Here is a 15660-nt window from a genome sequence, read left to right on the forward strand (position 1 = left end):
TCAGGAGTAGCCTTAGCTTCCCATTTGCTTGGTAAATGGACTAGATAAATGTATGTACTCCCCTTTCCCAAAAGAAAAGGAATAGTAATGAGTATGATTTGGATATGGGGATTCCCTCTTCTTTATCATTGCAACGATCCTTTTAGTCATTTCCTTGATCCTTGGTAGTGAGTAGACCAAATTCTAGGATTATTTCCCCAAATTAGGGACATTCCAGGGATTACCTCCCTGTAATGGTAATTTAAATGGGAAAACCTTTCCCATTCATTAATAAGCCCATGTGACCTGCTTAAATCACATTGAAGCCTCAGTCATATGTGGGAGGAGCTTAGAACAGGAAGGGTGGAGCTGGGAGGAAGTTGGTCAGCCTAGTCAGAGCTGGGAAGGACACAGGCAAGCAGGCACAGCTTAGGCTCCTGAATGTTTGTTTGTTTGTTTGTTTGTGGGAAGGTTTCAACAGAGAGGGTCAGTTTGGGAATGGCTTTGCTCCCTGACATGATAATGTGTATTGACTTCTTGGCTACTTTGACTGACTTTGCTTTCTGGTTTTGGGATTTGTCTTTCTGGTGTCTGAATAAATGTTTTTCTTCTGCCTCCTATGTAGGGAGTCTGCTATACTTTGTGATTGAGAACTACACCGGCATGTTCATAGTCACCACCAGTGCTGTAAATATTGCCTTGGCAATATATTCCCCTAGTTGTAATAAACTGTTTAAGTAAAATGAAATGGAAAACAAGTACTATCACAATATATATCAGTAATGGAGAGAATACATAGGTTCCCAGAGTGGGTGATAGCACCCCTGGGGGGAGCTGGAACGATCCATGGGGGCCAGTAGTAGCCTCGAGTACAATTGGGGGGCATTGAACAAAAATAAGGGGGCAGTGGGGCATAAGAAAGGACAAGAAGATAAGAAAATTTTGAAAAATCATTCATACATGTTTCATCTGTTGTATAACAGGGTTCAAGTTGTAGTGATTGATTATACTATTTTCCAAATAAACACACAAAATGCAAGTTATAACCTATCAGTCGTGAAGTCTGCTAACAGGTCTTAACAAGCAAGTGTTGACAGGCCAGCATGTTGCCCATCATCAGGAAGTCCAGCATGCATTGGCAAGAATATATGCATGTAATGATTTGTTTACAATATGATACTATATGGTTACATGACACAATATTATGTCATCAGAATTTCAGTGCAGATAAACCCCCACAAATTTATAATAAATTATTAAATTTAAGATGTCATTTAAAAATATATATATTTTATATTCTTTTGAAATGATGCTAATTTCAAAAATAAACCATTAAAGGGTTAAAGAAAGTGGATTTTCAGAGGGGTACTGAGTAATTTCTTTTTTGAGAAGGTGGTAGTACACCAAATAAGTTTGGGTATCTCTGTTATAGAGCCTTTCTGTTAAGTCAGAAGATGAAATCAAGTTTGCAAAAATTTTTATAGGTATATAAAAAAAAAATCATCACAGACATTATCCCTTCCTAACAGCTTATTTTTTATCTGTGATCTGTGTTTTTTTGCATTACATCTTCGCTGCCTGCTTTCTGATGACAGGTCAAAACACTTTACCCTCTTCAGAAATATACTTTAAGGGGTTTTTTTATAATTCAAATAATCATTTTTTATGATTTAAACTTAAAGAATAAACCTACATATTTTTTTCTATTTCAGCTAACCTATATACAGCAAGAATATGAAATGAAACTCAAAGGTCTGATGCCAGCATCTCTAAGACAAGAACTTGAAGACACCATTTCCTCTTTAAAATCCCAGGTAATTATTAAAATGTTGTTGGTGGTATACATCTTCTCGAGTATGTTCCTGGAGTTCTCACAGTATAACTGTTTTGAAAAGAAACTTGCAAATGAGTTAAATGTGGCAAAGGGCAAGATACGGAATTGATGTCTGAAATAAATGTAGCCTCAACACTTTGAGCAGCACATATTACTGTGCATCAAACGTTTCTTCTCCCGTCTTACAAGGTTAAGACTTCATTCTCTCCATTGGGCTGCCTTAAAAACAGAAAAGTTCTGGATAATATTTCCACCTTATTCTTTAGAAAACACTGTAGAAAAGAAAGGTTACTCTATTTATTTGCTTGTTTTTCTCCTTCCTATGTAAAAAATCTTTGGACAAAAAATCGGAAATTAGGGAGGCACCTATCAATTGGGGAGTGGATTAAAAAATTATAGAATATGACTGTAATGGAAATTAATGCACCATAAGAAAAAATGGAAGATATATAAATTCATGCAGACTAAAGTGAGAGAACCAGAAGCATTGCAGAGGTGAGGAACCTAAGGCCATATGTGGCCTTCTTGGTCCTCGAGTGTGGCTTTTTGACTGAGTCCAAGTTTTATAAAACAAATCCTTTTATTAAGGTCATTTGTTCTGTGAAATTTGGATTCAGTCAAAGGACTGCACTTGAGGACCTAGAAGGCCACATGTGGCCTTGAGGCCCCAGGTTTCCCTCCCCTGTCACTTTAGACAGTAACACTGTAAAAAAAAAAATCAACTTTGAAACAGTTCAATGAAATGAACAACCATTACTACAAAAGACAAATGATGAAGCATGCTACTGTCCTGACAGAAAGGCAGGGAGACTTCAAGAGAAATTTGAGATATACATTTTTTAACACGACCAATTTGTGTCTGTTAACCTGTGGTAATATTTCTTTCCTGGTTATGAGGGATGATTTTTCCTTTTACTTGATATTGGGGATTAGGGGAAGGTTGGAGAGGTGGGAGGGATATTTTGAAAGGATGGGGGACTAGCAGTAGAAATACCAGAAAAATAAGAAAGAGAAAAAGAGGGTCATTGTAAAATGTTTTAAAAAACCGAAAAGAAGAGAAAGAAGAGGTTTGAATGGAGATGTAAACAGGAAAGCTCTATTATTAACAAGTTGAATTTGTTATATTCTTTAAAAATGTAGACTATACATAATAGGGATATGTAGTTTCGTGTACTATCCTCTTTTCTGTCCATATATATATATATATACATATGTGTGTGTGTATGTGTATGGAGAGAGAAATACTCATGTTTGTTGAAGATTTTCAAGTTTAGAATAGCAACAAAAAAACCTAATATTAAAACTATTTGAAGTTCTTTTTTCCCCTAGCTCCTGCTGTTAGAGATGTTAACTTTTGTCCCATTTACAATCCACATTCTAACAAATCCTCACCCTTTATTTTTGGTACTAGTCCCAGAATCCCATCATTCATCACAATGTTGATTCCAAACTGAATGAGAGCACATAGAAATAGAAATGGAAGAAAGGCATTTTGATTATAGTTTGCTAAAGTAGTGCTGAATAGTGTTTGAGTTGTAAAAGTTGTCTCTGCAATTTCCTGCCCAAACATGATGAATCATAATAGTTTTAAAAAGAAAAACCTTTGAAAAAAAAGGAAATGTAATGTGTGCCCTTTTTCGTTAAAGCCTTCCCCCAAAAGATATTTATTTTACCTAAAATTAGTAGGGGTGACAAAACATATTTTAAGTTTATGAAATGTCAGAATAAAAAAGAGATAGGTATTAAAATAATGAACTTAAATGTTTCTTGCATAAATCTATTTACTTAACTTTGCTACATTTTACAGAATAGAATTAATTTGAGAGGAGGCAATTACTTAAGTTTTAGAAGTCAATTTAAAAACCATAATGCAAGGAAATGAATTTTGTTGTTGTAAAAAGACCACAAGATTTTGAGTCAGAGGACCTGAGTGCAGAATCCCAACTAGCAACCATAATACTATTGTGACTTGGGAATAAATCACAACCTATCTAGCTCTGTATAAGCATCCACATCTATAAAGTGAGATGAAGTTTAAGTCCTTTCCAGTTCTAGAGCTTGTAAAACATATATATGTGTATATATATATATGTATATATATATGTATGTAAATATGTATATCTTTATGTGTGTATATATAAATATATAAAGATAGAGTTTGTAATTAAGCTCATTTCTAATAAACTTGAATGACTTGGGTATAATTTGTCTTCCATCATAGATGCAGTACACACTCTAATGGAAATTTTCATTCTCTGTATGTAGTGTGTAAGAATGAACTTGTAGCATATTTTAAGTCTAATATATTCCCTTCAGTGATGCTTCTGTGAAGAGAGCTTGGAGGAATTTGGTCCACCCACCCACCCAATTCAGTTGATTTAGTCACAGGATGTAATCACAGATGATGAGGTGTTAAATCTGTTAACACATTAACACCTCATCATCTGTGATTACATCCTGTGACTACATCAACTGCGCTGAAGACCTAAGGAGACCAGTTCTCATCTCTTACATGTCTTTCATATGAAAATGAAGTTTACTTTAGAGCACCTTATGTTTCTGCTTCTCAAGGTTAATTAAAAGGATTGCTATGCTCTTCCTAGCATGCAAAGAAATTGCGTTGGTAGCTAGAGAAAGAAAGTTAAATGAAGTTTATTTTCAGTTGAAATTAAAAGCTGTTTTAGAGGACTAATTAACCTATATTTTGACGAATAGAAAACTTTCCAGAGGGTCATTCATATGCAGAGAACCCTGCACCTTCAGAGGACTTTTAGCCATTGTCTATGAAACTATTAGTCCCTTTTCCCTCCAAGGTTACCTTGTTTCAGGTTTTATTTGTTTTATTTATACCTACCTACATCTGTGTATGTTTTCTACCCATTCTATGTCAGTCTCTTTGAAGACAAAGGCTGCTTTGTTGTCTTTGTTTCCCTAGTACCTAGCACAGTTCCTGGCACATAGTAGGTGCTTAATAAATGTTTGCTGATTGATTGATGATCCACCTACAGGGTTTCTGTTATAATCTATATCATTTCACTGTAATAAAAATAACTTGGCCTCCTAAAAAAGAGTGTGAACCTAGAAACAGATTGCTGCCAGCTGCATTTGTGCCACATAATTGGCAGCTGCATAATGTAGTCCCAGACCATTCAGTGAGTAGAATCCAGTTTGAAAGCACAGGTGTTATATCCTTTGAAAATTGTTGAAATTCCTGTTAGAAAGCAGCAGATAGAGGTCAATGGAATCCTTGCACCTGTCAAAAGTATTAATTGTTCCTCGGGTCAAGAGAGCATCTGGCTGAAATAAAGAACCAAACAGTATTATAAATAAGCAAAACATAGATGTCCATTAGACATGTGTCAGTTTTTTGTGTTGCTATTAAGAATTTTTTTTTTAACCTCATTTCAGACTCCTTTAGTTTCACATGATCTTGCATAATTACATTTCAAAGCATAGCTAGGTTATCCTAAAACCTGGTCAATGATGAAGTCCTAAGATGAAATGAGAAAAAAAAACTCAAACTACCAATTCCTAATCAGTAAAATTTTGTGGCATCAGTAAAAAGTCATGGCATGCACCATAAAAAAGCTTTTTAGTTAATTTTATTAAGTTCTTTATGTAAGCCTTCAAAATACTGAGAGAAACCAGAGAGTGGATTTCTGTCATGGGAAAGGCTAAAATCTGTCCAGTTTTCATCCTCTTCAGTCCATGCTGGAAATGAAGTATGTCGTGTCGTACATGGAGACACTAAATACCAACTAGAACTTGAGCTTCCTTCTCTGTAAAGTTACTTCCCTGGTATTTGCATGAACTGTTTTTGGATATTCTAGTTCCCACTGATTGCATTAGAGTGTAAACCAAAAAACCTGCCAATTTCACAAAGTTCTTAGTTAAGCTGAGCAACAACATAACGATAAATGTGAAAGCAATATTTTTCTTGCAGACACTTTAGAGTGGGGGTTCTTAGCCTTTTCATGACATGAAGCAATATAGTGATATATGGACCTTTTATAAGAATGTTTTCAAATGCATGAAATAAAATACTTAGGATTACAAAAGAAGCCAATTGTATCTAAATAGTTATCAAATTTTTGATTGAGGTTGGGGGAGGCAATTAAGATTCAGAGACTTGCCCAGGGTCACACAGCTAGTAAATATCTGAAGCTAGATTTGAAGTCAGATCCTCCTGACTCAAGAGCTGGTGCTCAATCCACTGTGCCACCTAGCTGTCTTTCAAATTAATTTTTAAAAACAATCATGGACCTCAAGTTAAGAACCTCGATTCCAGAGTATGGATAATCTATTCATGAACAGAGAACTTGTTGAATAGAGAACTGTCATAACTCTTTCACCATATTGGAATTTGTCTTCAAAGAATTCTTGAAAATTTCAGAATCAGCTGGCACTGAAAAATCAATTTCTTAGGCCTAAATATTCATAGAATCATAGCTATAATGAAGTTCATAAATCTTTCAATACAACCCTTCATAATTTTGCAGGTTAACAAACTGAGATCCAGAGTAAATGATTTGACCATGGCCATACAACTAATGGGTACCATAATCAAGGTTTTAAGCTAGATCTTCTGACTCCCAATCTAGTGCCATTTCCACTGTGCCATGGTCCCTCATTAGTGTTGTAGTATAAGATTGGAATCTCACAGTACCCAAGTAGTACCTTCCTTTGCATGCTACCCAACAAGTAATTTTCCACCTTTTACTTAAAGATTTCCAGTGAGAGACAACTTAACTGCTTTCACAAAACTCTAATTATATGGAAGTTGTTTTGCCCTATGCCAATCTAAATGTGTCTCTTTTTATCTTACACCTCTTGCTCCAAGTTTACCCTGTGGGACAAAACAGAATAAACCTGATCACTTTTCCATCTCACAGTCCTTCAAATATTTGAAGACGGCTTTCATTTCTCCTTTCTAAATTTTCTCTTTACCAGGCTGAATATTCCCAGTTCCTTCAACTTATCCTTCTCCATCCATTATGAAATTGAGTTTCTTCACCATCCTAAATGCCCTCCTGTGCTCAGTTTGCAGTTTATCAATGTCATCCCTAAAATGCAATGCCCTAAACTGAACACAGTGTTCAAGGTATGGTCACTCAGCCAGTCAGTAAGCATTAAGCACCTACTCTGTGCCAGGTGCTATGCAAAGTGCTATGCACAGTTACCAAGAAAGGCAAAAAATAGCCCCTGGCCTTGAAGACTTCACAATCTAATGAGAGAGACGCAAGCAAACAAATTGTACAATCAAGCTACATACAGGATAAGGGAAAAAGGCATTCTGTAGAAGGTAAGGTTTTAGCTGGAACTTGAAGGAGGCCAGGAGGCAGAGATAAACAGTGAGAACATTAGGGGTGGGGCCAAGATGGCAGAATAAAAGTAGGGACTTGCTTGAGCCCTCCCCCAAATTCCTCCAAATACCTGTAAAAATTACTCTAAACAAATTCAAGAGCTGAAAAACTCACAAAATGATGGAGTGAAACAAGTCTCCAACCTAAAACAGCCTGAAAGTTCGACAGGAAGGGTCTATCACACCAGGATGGGAGTGGAGCACAGTCCAGCATGCACCATGTTGGCATAGAGGGAGCCAGAGCAGTCCTCAGGGAACTGAATCACTAGCAGCTGCGGTGGTTTCCAGACTTTTAACGCCACAAATGCCTAATACATGATAGTGGGAAAACTTTCAGACCTGGGTGAGAGAGGAGCATAGTCTGACCCCAGCCCTGGGATGGTGAAGTTGGCAGCGGTGGCAGCAGCAGCAGCAGTAGCTGCTTCCAGAACTCTGGTCCACAGACAGTGTGGAGATCAAGTAGCTGATCAGAGGAAGATTGCAGGTATCTCTTCGCTGGTGCTAAGACAGGATTCTCTTACTTTGCCCATGCTTAGATCTGGGTTGCATTCCTAGGTGATGGTCCTGAGGGTAAGGAGGAGTGCTGTTGTGGCAGAGATCATGACTACAGTGGAGAGGGAATCCTCACAGTTCCAACACAGAAAAGAGTGCTTGTGGTCACTCACAGACTGGAGAACAGGCCAGGAGAGGAGTAAATACCTCTCCTTTGATCATACCACCTTTGAAGAACTGAAAATTTACAGATCTCTAGAAGTATCTCTGAAAAAAGCTGCACAAAATCCCTGAAGTTTGGGACAGGACACCCTACACACTGGAAGCAGGGTCCTTCCTTAACGAAGAATTAGAAAGTCAAGTATTTGACTGGGAAAATGAGCAAACAGTGTAAAAAAGTTCAGACTCTAGAATCTTGCTTTGGTGACAAAGAAGATCAAAGTATACAACCAGAAAAAGACAACAAAGTCAAGCCTCCTACATCCAAATCCTCCAAGAAAGCTATGAATTTATTGCAGGCCATGGAAGAGCTCAAAAAGGATTTTGAAAATCAAGTAAGAGAAATAAAGGAAAAATTGGGAGGAGAAATGAGAGTGATATAAGAAAGTCTTGAAAAACAATTCAACAGGTTGCTAAAGGAAACCCAAAAAAGTACTGAAGAAAATAACACTTTAAAAATATGCTAACCCAAATGCAAAAGAGGTCCAAAAAGCCAATGAAGAGAAGAATGCTTTAAAAAGCAGAATTGGCCAAATGGAAAAAGAGGTCCAAAAGGTCCCTGAAGAAAATAACTCCTTGAAAATTAGAATGGAGCAAATGGAAACTAATGACTTTATGAGAAATCAAGAAACAGTCAACAAAACCAAAAGAATTTAAAAAAAGAAGAAGACAATGTGAAATATCTCATTGGAAAAACCACTGATCTGGAAAATATCAGGAGAGATCATTTAAAAATTATTGGACTACCTGAAAGCAATGATCAAAAATAAAACCTAGATATCCTCTTTCAAGAAATTTTCAAGAACTGCCTGATATTCTAGAACCAGAGGTTAAAATAGAAATTGAAAGAATCCATCACCTCTTGAAAGAGATTCCAAAAGTAAAACTCCTAGGAATATTGTAGTTAAATTCCAGAGCTCCCAGATCAAGGAGAAAATATTGCAAGCAACCAGAAAGAAACAATTGAAGTAATGTGGAAACACAATCAGGATAACACAAACAGCTTCTACATTAAGGGATCAGAGGGCTTGGACTATGGTATTCCAAAGGTCAAAGGAGCTAGGATTAAAACCAAGAATCACCTACCCAGCAAAACTGAGTATAATACTTCAGGGGGAGAGATGGTCATTCAATGAAACAGAGGACTTTCAAGCATTCTTGATGAAAAGACCAGAACTGAATAGAAAATTTGACTTTCTAATACAAGAATCAAGAGAAGCATGAAAAGGTAAACAGGAAAGAGAAATCATAAGGGACTTATTAAAGTTGAACTGTTTATATTCCTACATGAAAAGATGATATCTGTAACTCAAGAGACCTTTCTCAGCATTAGAGTACTTGGAGGGAATAGGTATGTATGTATGTATGTATGTATGTATGTGTGTGTGTGTGTATATATGAGTGTGTGTGTGTGTGTGTGTGTGTGTGTACACAGAGGGCACAGGGTGAGTTTAATATGAAGGGGTTATATCTAAAAAATAAAATTAAGGGGTGAGAGAAATATATTAGGAAAAGGAGAAAGGGAGAGATAGAATGGGGTAAATTATCTCATATAAAAAAAGGCAAGAAAAAGTTTTTACAGTGAAGGGGGAGAAAGGGAGGTGAGAGAGAATGAGTGAAACTTACTCTTATCAGAATTGGCTTAAGGAGTGAGTAACATACACATTCAATTGGGTATCTTAGCCTATAGGAAAGTAGAGAGAAGGGGATAAGAGGGGGGGGATGATAGAAGGGAGGGAAAATTGGGAGAAGGGGCAGTTGGAGCAAACATTTTTTTAAAGGAATAGGGTCGAGGAGAGAATAGAATAAATGGAGGGTGGGATAAGATGGAGGGAAATATAGTTAGTCTTTCACAACATGACTATTATGGAACTGTTTTGCATAACTACTCATGTATAACCTGTAGTGAATTGCTTGCCTTCTCCATGAAGGTGGGAGAGGGAAGAAGGGAGTGAATTTGGAACTCAAAGTTTTAAAAACAAATGTTAAAAATCATTTTTACATGCAGAACGATATACAGGCAATGGGGTATAGAAATCTATCTTGCCCTACCAGAAAGTTAGGGGACGGGGGATAAGAGGGGGTGGGGTATAGAGGGGAGGCCAGACTGGGGGATGAGGTAATCAAAATGCATGCTATCTTAGGGTGGGGAGAGTGGAGAGATGGGGAGAAAATATGGAACTCAAAATCTTGTAGAAATGAAGGTTGAAAACTAAAATAAGTAAATTAATTAAAAAGAAGAAAAGAGGAGTATTCTAGATATGGGGTACAGACAGAGAAAATGCCTGGAGCCAAGAGATGGAGCATTGATCATGGGGATGGGGTGTGGAGTATGGAGGGAGGGCTTGGAAAGACTTTGAACACCAAACAGAAGATTTTGGCTTTGATCCTGGAGGTGATAGGGAGCCAGTAGAGTTTATTGAATAAAGGCATACATTTATTTAATGTGAGATGCCAGTCTAAATTTAATACTTAAAGATTACTTTTACAGCTTTCCCAGTCCTGAACCCACTGGCTGAAGTCTTGTTTATAAAACATTGCACTACTATGTTCAGTTACTTCTGAGTCCTAGGTACCTAATTTGTACCTAATTTGTTCCATTAATCTATTGTTTAACTGGTACCAAATAGTTTTGATGACTGCTGCTTTGTAGCATATTGAGATCTGGTTCTATGAAACAGTATTTCTTCCCATTTTATTTTCATTATTTCCCCTGAGAAACTCAGCTCATTGTTCCTCCAGATGAATTTTCTTATTCTTTCTGGTTCTACTAAGTAAACCTTTGGAAATTTGATTGGTATGACATTGAATCTATAAAAAAATTTCAGTACTGTTGTCATTTTATTATGGTCTCACAGTCCAATCATGAGCAGGTACCACCTCTATAATTACTTGGTTCATTTTTTATTTCTGAGGTGTTTTGCAATTCTCTTTACATATTTCCTGTGTGCATATATTCTGTGGTTATTTTGAAGTGATTTTTTTTTCTATCTTTTCCTGCTTGGTTTTGTTGGTAATAGAGAGAAAGACTGATGATTGTATGGGATGTAAAATAACCCATAGAATTTTTTAAAACATAAAGGAATATTGTAACTTGTCAAAAGAATTTTCAGCATCTCTTCATATGATCATGTAATATATTTTAATATATTAATATTTAATGGACCCTTAATAAGGTCCATTATGTTTATACATTTTCTTAATTAAACCAACCCTGAATTTCTGGTATTAAATCCAGCTATAAAATATTTTTAAAATATTTTATATAATTTCTAATGTTTATAATATTTAGTCTGATATTCTTGATATTTTGTGATGACCTCTTTGATAACATTTTATCAATATCTTTGGGTCAGCATTTATTACAAATATTGGTCACTCAACTTTCAGAACTAGGGATCCACAGATCCCTGAGGGATCCATGAATTTGGATGGGGGAAAAAATCTTTATTTCAATATAATTGTCTTCTTTTGTAATCCTGTGTATTTTATTTTATACAGTTAAAATATTATTCTAAAAGGAGCTCCATAGCTTTACCAGAATGCCTCAGGGTTTCTGGACACATACACAAAAGGTTAAAAATATCTGAGCTATAGTTTACTTCTCAGCTCTATTTGGCTCCTAGAAAGTGTTTGGTAGGACTCAATCTTACCCTATTTTTGCAATTTATTGGAATGTATTGGAATTAATTGTTTAATATTGGAATTAATTGTTCCACAAATATTCAATTTACTTATAAATCTATCTGATCCTGGGATTTTATCCTTTGGAAGTTCCTTTTTGACATATTCAAATTCTTTACCCAAGATTCGGGTATATTTAAGTTCTCTATTCCTTTGTCTAATAATCTGTGTATCCTGTATTTTTGCAAATATTCATTTATTCATTGTATTAAATTTTTTGGTATATAGCCAGGGAAAAGGTTTTAAATAACTTTTTTATTACTTCTTCCTCTTCATTTCTTTGGACTTCCTTTTTGATTATGGCAGTTTGGTTTTGTGCTATTATTTTGGATACTAATAGCTAACATATACATAGTGTTTTTAAGATTTGTAAAGCATTTTACAAGTACTTTCTCATTTTATTCTCACAATAACCCTGAGAGGTAGGTGCTACTATTATCCCCATTTTTACAGAGAAAGAAACTGAGGTAGACAGAGGTTAAGTGAATTAACCAAAATCATATTGTGTCTGAGGCAGAATTTGAATTCAGGTCTTCCTGACTAGGACCAATAAGCCATCTATTCCTGTGACAGCTAGATAGTTTTGGATAAGATTAGCTAATACGTTATTTATTTTTTAAAAAAAGCTCCTGATTTGTCAACTTAATCTGTTTGTTATTTTCAATTTTATTCCTTTTTTGATTTTCAGAATTTATTTTTCTGTTTTTTAAAATGTATTTCTTTTCTAGCTCTGTTTAGTTATGTTATTCTATTTAGCCTAAGTAACCGACTTGTTTGTTCTGTTTTTGTTTTTTATTAAAGTCTTTAAGATATAAATTTTGCCCTAAAGAGGCTGCATCCCGAAAGTTTTGGTATATCGCCTCATCTTTGAAATTTTTATCTGAAATTATCTATTCTTTGTTTTTGTTCTGTGGCCCATATATTCTTGAGGATTAAATTGTCTCCATTAAAGCCTGAATCTTTTTTTATGTTCTTTGTAGATGATAAATTTTGTTGTGTTGTACTCAGTAAAGGATGTTTTTAATATTTGTTTTTCTGAATTTACATAGTTTTTATTCCCTAGCATATGGTCAGCTTTTGTAAAAATGCTTTTACTAAGGCAGAGGATGGAAAGACTATGACCTTTTATCCTGAGCACTGTGACACCTCTCTTAACACAGACTAAGATATTTTTTAGCTCTCTTGGCAGCCATATCACACTATTGACTCACATTTCACTCCACATTTAGTCAACTAAACTACTCATATCTTTTTTTCAAACAGACTGCTGTCTAGCCACACCTTCACTGTAATATACTCATGAAGTCAATATTTTTATCCAAATGTGAGATTTATATTTATTCCATTTCAAATTATACCTGATTTAATTCAGCGCGGTGTTCTAGCTTGTCAAGATTTTAAAATTTTGACTCTGATATCCAACGTGTTAGTAATCCCACCCAGCAAATATGATAGGCCATTTATGCCTTTATCTAAGTCATTAATAAAAATGTTAGCACAGAGCTATACACCGATCCCTGAGGCGCTCCCCTGGAGACTTTGCAATCAATCAGTCCTGCTTCCCCAAGTTCCTAGTGTCTTCTCCTCCATGATTACCTTGTATCAACTTTGTGTATGTCTTTTATATATTTCTGTGTGGATATGCTTTCTTTCCCCTATCAGGATGTAAGCTTCTAAAAAACAGATTGTCTTCACTTTTTCTTTTTATCCCCACATTTAACATAGTGCTAACCAAATAATAAGCACTTAAAAATGCTTGCTTTTGGTAGGCCTCTTTCTGATTTGACAGCGAACCCAGTTAATCATTAGTCTCTGAATTTCAATTAGTTTACCTAATTATACAGTAGTATCACCTAGTCCCCGTCTACCTTCTTTATAAGGATACCATGAAAGATCTTGCCAAATGTTCTATAAGTAAGCTGTATCTACAGTATTCCTCTAGGTCAGAGCAGTGACCTTGAGGGCAGCCTGAAAAATGACCCTTGGAGTTGAGACGTATCAGAATAAGGTAGGTCAAACTAAAGAATTGGAATGAGCCTACCTTAGTCATTAACACAAAGTGTACTTTCAATAAATCCTCTAAGCCTTATTGAGGACATTGTGTAAATTAAATCACAGCATATAGGTTGTGTTTAGATAAATCTACCTTTTTCATATTTAATTTGTTGTCTAGGTTAATTTTCTGCAAAAAAGGGCATCCATCCTTCAAGAGGAATTATCAACATACCAAAGCAGAAGGTATGGATTGTAATTAAGAATGCCTTCCAATTGATTGTTTCACTTTGCACCTGTGAGTCTTGTGTACTGAAGTTTTAAGTCTTTGTTAAATACTTAAATATGATGGCAGTTTGAAAAGCATCTTATTCTCTGTAAATAGGTTGACATTAAGAAATCACCAGCCTCTTTTAATCATAGTACTTAGTTTTGTTAGAGGCAGATTAGGGAATCTGCAGGTTCATTGCAAGGCCAGTGCTTGCCTCAGTCTTCATGATAAGATGCTGACTTGATGCACACTTGGATGTTTAAGTAGATGAACACTTATTTTGTGATAACTAGATGATACAGTTCTCAGCATCACAGAGAACATATAAGAACCTAGAAACTTTTCCTCTGTTATAGATAACAGTCCGAAGTAAATAGATGCTGGTGTTGTAACATTTGCAAGGACTCAGTTACACTCAGCTTATCATTCATCTGAATCCAACAGTCGTTTTGTAATAAAGTTTGTTTAATTAAGTCATTGATGCAGGCCATTTGTACACACTTGTGCAAGCCGATCTGATTGAATTGTCAAGCAACTCATCATCATGGTGCGGGCAGGGCTGAAGGGGGAGTCAATCAGAATTTTTTCAGCCTGTTTAAGAAATAATTGACTGGCTGAATTTTTTACTGTTTAATAGGTTGTATTGACCTAATATAAATACACAAATTTCTTGTTGAGTTTGTAAAAAAGAAGCAGATATGAAAGCTAACGCAGGAAATAACTAAGTGTAACACTTTCACTTTCAGGTAACCAAAGGAGAAGATACAGTTGCTGCAGTTGCTTCATTCTTCTAATGGACTTCCTTCAGCAGGTTTGAAGATTAGATAATATTGTAAATTAAACTGTGAGATCAGTGAATAATTTTATCAGTTAAAAGAATGTAACTAAGATCATAAAATGACATCCATCATTCACATGTTTTTTTGTCTTTTTTGTGTCTACTTGAATTATTTTTTTCATTCTTTTATATCTGATCGTCATATTTCACTTCTGTATTGAGTGTGTGCTAAATACTTCTTATATTGAAAGGTATAAGTATTTCTACTTCTACATTTCATTATTGCTTTCTAATAGAAATTTACCTTTTACATATGACAAAAATCATTTTCATATTACAGTTTCTCAGTTTTTCAAACATTTCTACATTGCTTTCATGTTCCTGTAATATTAAAATATCCCTTTGTACCTTTTAACATTATTTTTACCTTTTTGCACATGTCATTTACTAGCAGTTTGGTCCTGTGGTATTTCTCCTCAGCCTATACTGAACCAGGGGAAATAATCTTTCCTTTAGATAATAACAAATCTGTAATTATTGCTTAAAGTTGAGATTTTAGAATAAAACCTCTACAGCTCTTGATGACAGCCAAGGTACTCATGATGTTGGTTCCCACACACAGACTTAGAGAACTAGAAAGAGAACACTTTGCGGAATGGGGCACATTGTAATCTTTTACAGGTGTTGGTTAGACAGTATTCTCAGCGTGCTTTGAGAGTGGTGGCGTGGGGCAAGGAGAAAAGCACTGGGAGTCAGGAGGCTAGGCCTAGAATTCAACTTCTATCATCACTCACCTGTGGGAATTCAGCAAATCACTTCTTTTCCTTGAGTCTTAACTTCCTTTTTTGTAAAAGGAATGAGTAGGATGAATTCTGAGGTCCCTTCTAATTCAAAAACAATATATTTTTCTTCTCTTGAAATGGCATGCCACTAAAAATAAAAGCCTATTTTCATTGTTTTGTTACTTTCTATTTTCCCAGTTGTCTTTGTTATTATGTCAAAAATTTTAGAATTGTGTGATTGATAAGTGATTGGTAGACAACTTATCC

The 15660-nt window shown here is 35.5% G+C and overlaps 1 protein-coding gene across 3 annotated transcripts in view; it reads left to right on the forward strand.

Moving 5' to 3' along the window:
* CEP112 (centrosomal protein 112) overlaps window positions 1-14747 on the forward strand; it is a 587248-nt gene extending 572501 nt beyond the window's left edge. For all 3 annotated transcript variants that reach the window (XM_072645484.1, XM_072645485.1, XM_072645486.1), the window contains 3 exons: window positions 1692-1793; window positions 13744-13808; window positions 14580-14747. In XM_072645484.1, the coding sequence (XP_072501585.1) occupies window positions 1692-1793; window positions 13744-13808; window positions 14580-14583 (171 nt within the window). In that variant the 3' untranslated portion in view covers window positions 14584-14747. The remainder of the gene's footprint in view (window positions 1-1691; window positions 1794-13743; window positions 13809-14579) is intronic.
* Window positions 14748-15660: the final 913 nt, after the last annotated feature.

The sequence above is a fragment of the Notamacropus eugenii genome, chromosome 2 (assembly GCF_028372415.1).
Source record: "Notamacropus eugenii isolate mMacEug1 chromosome 2, mMacEug1.pri_v2, whole genome shotgun sequence".
Taxonomy (NCBI): Eukaryota; Metazoa; Chordata; class Mammalia; order Diprotodontia; family Macropodidae; genus Notamacropus; species Notamacropus eugenii.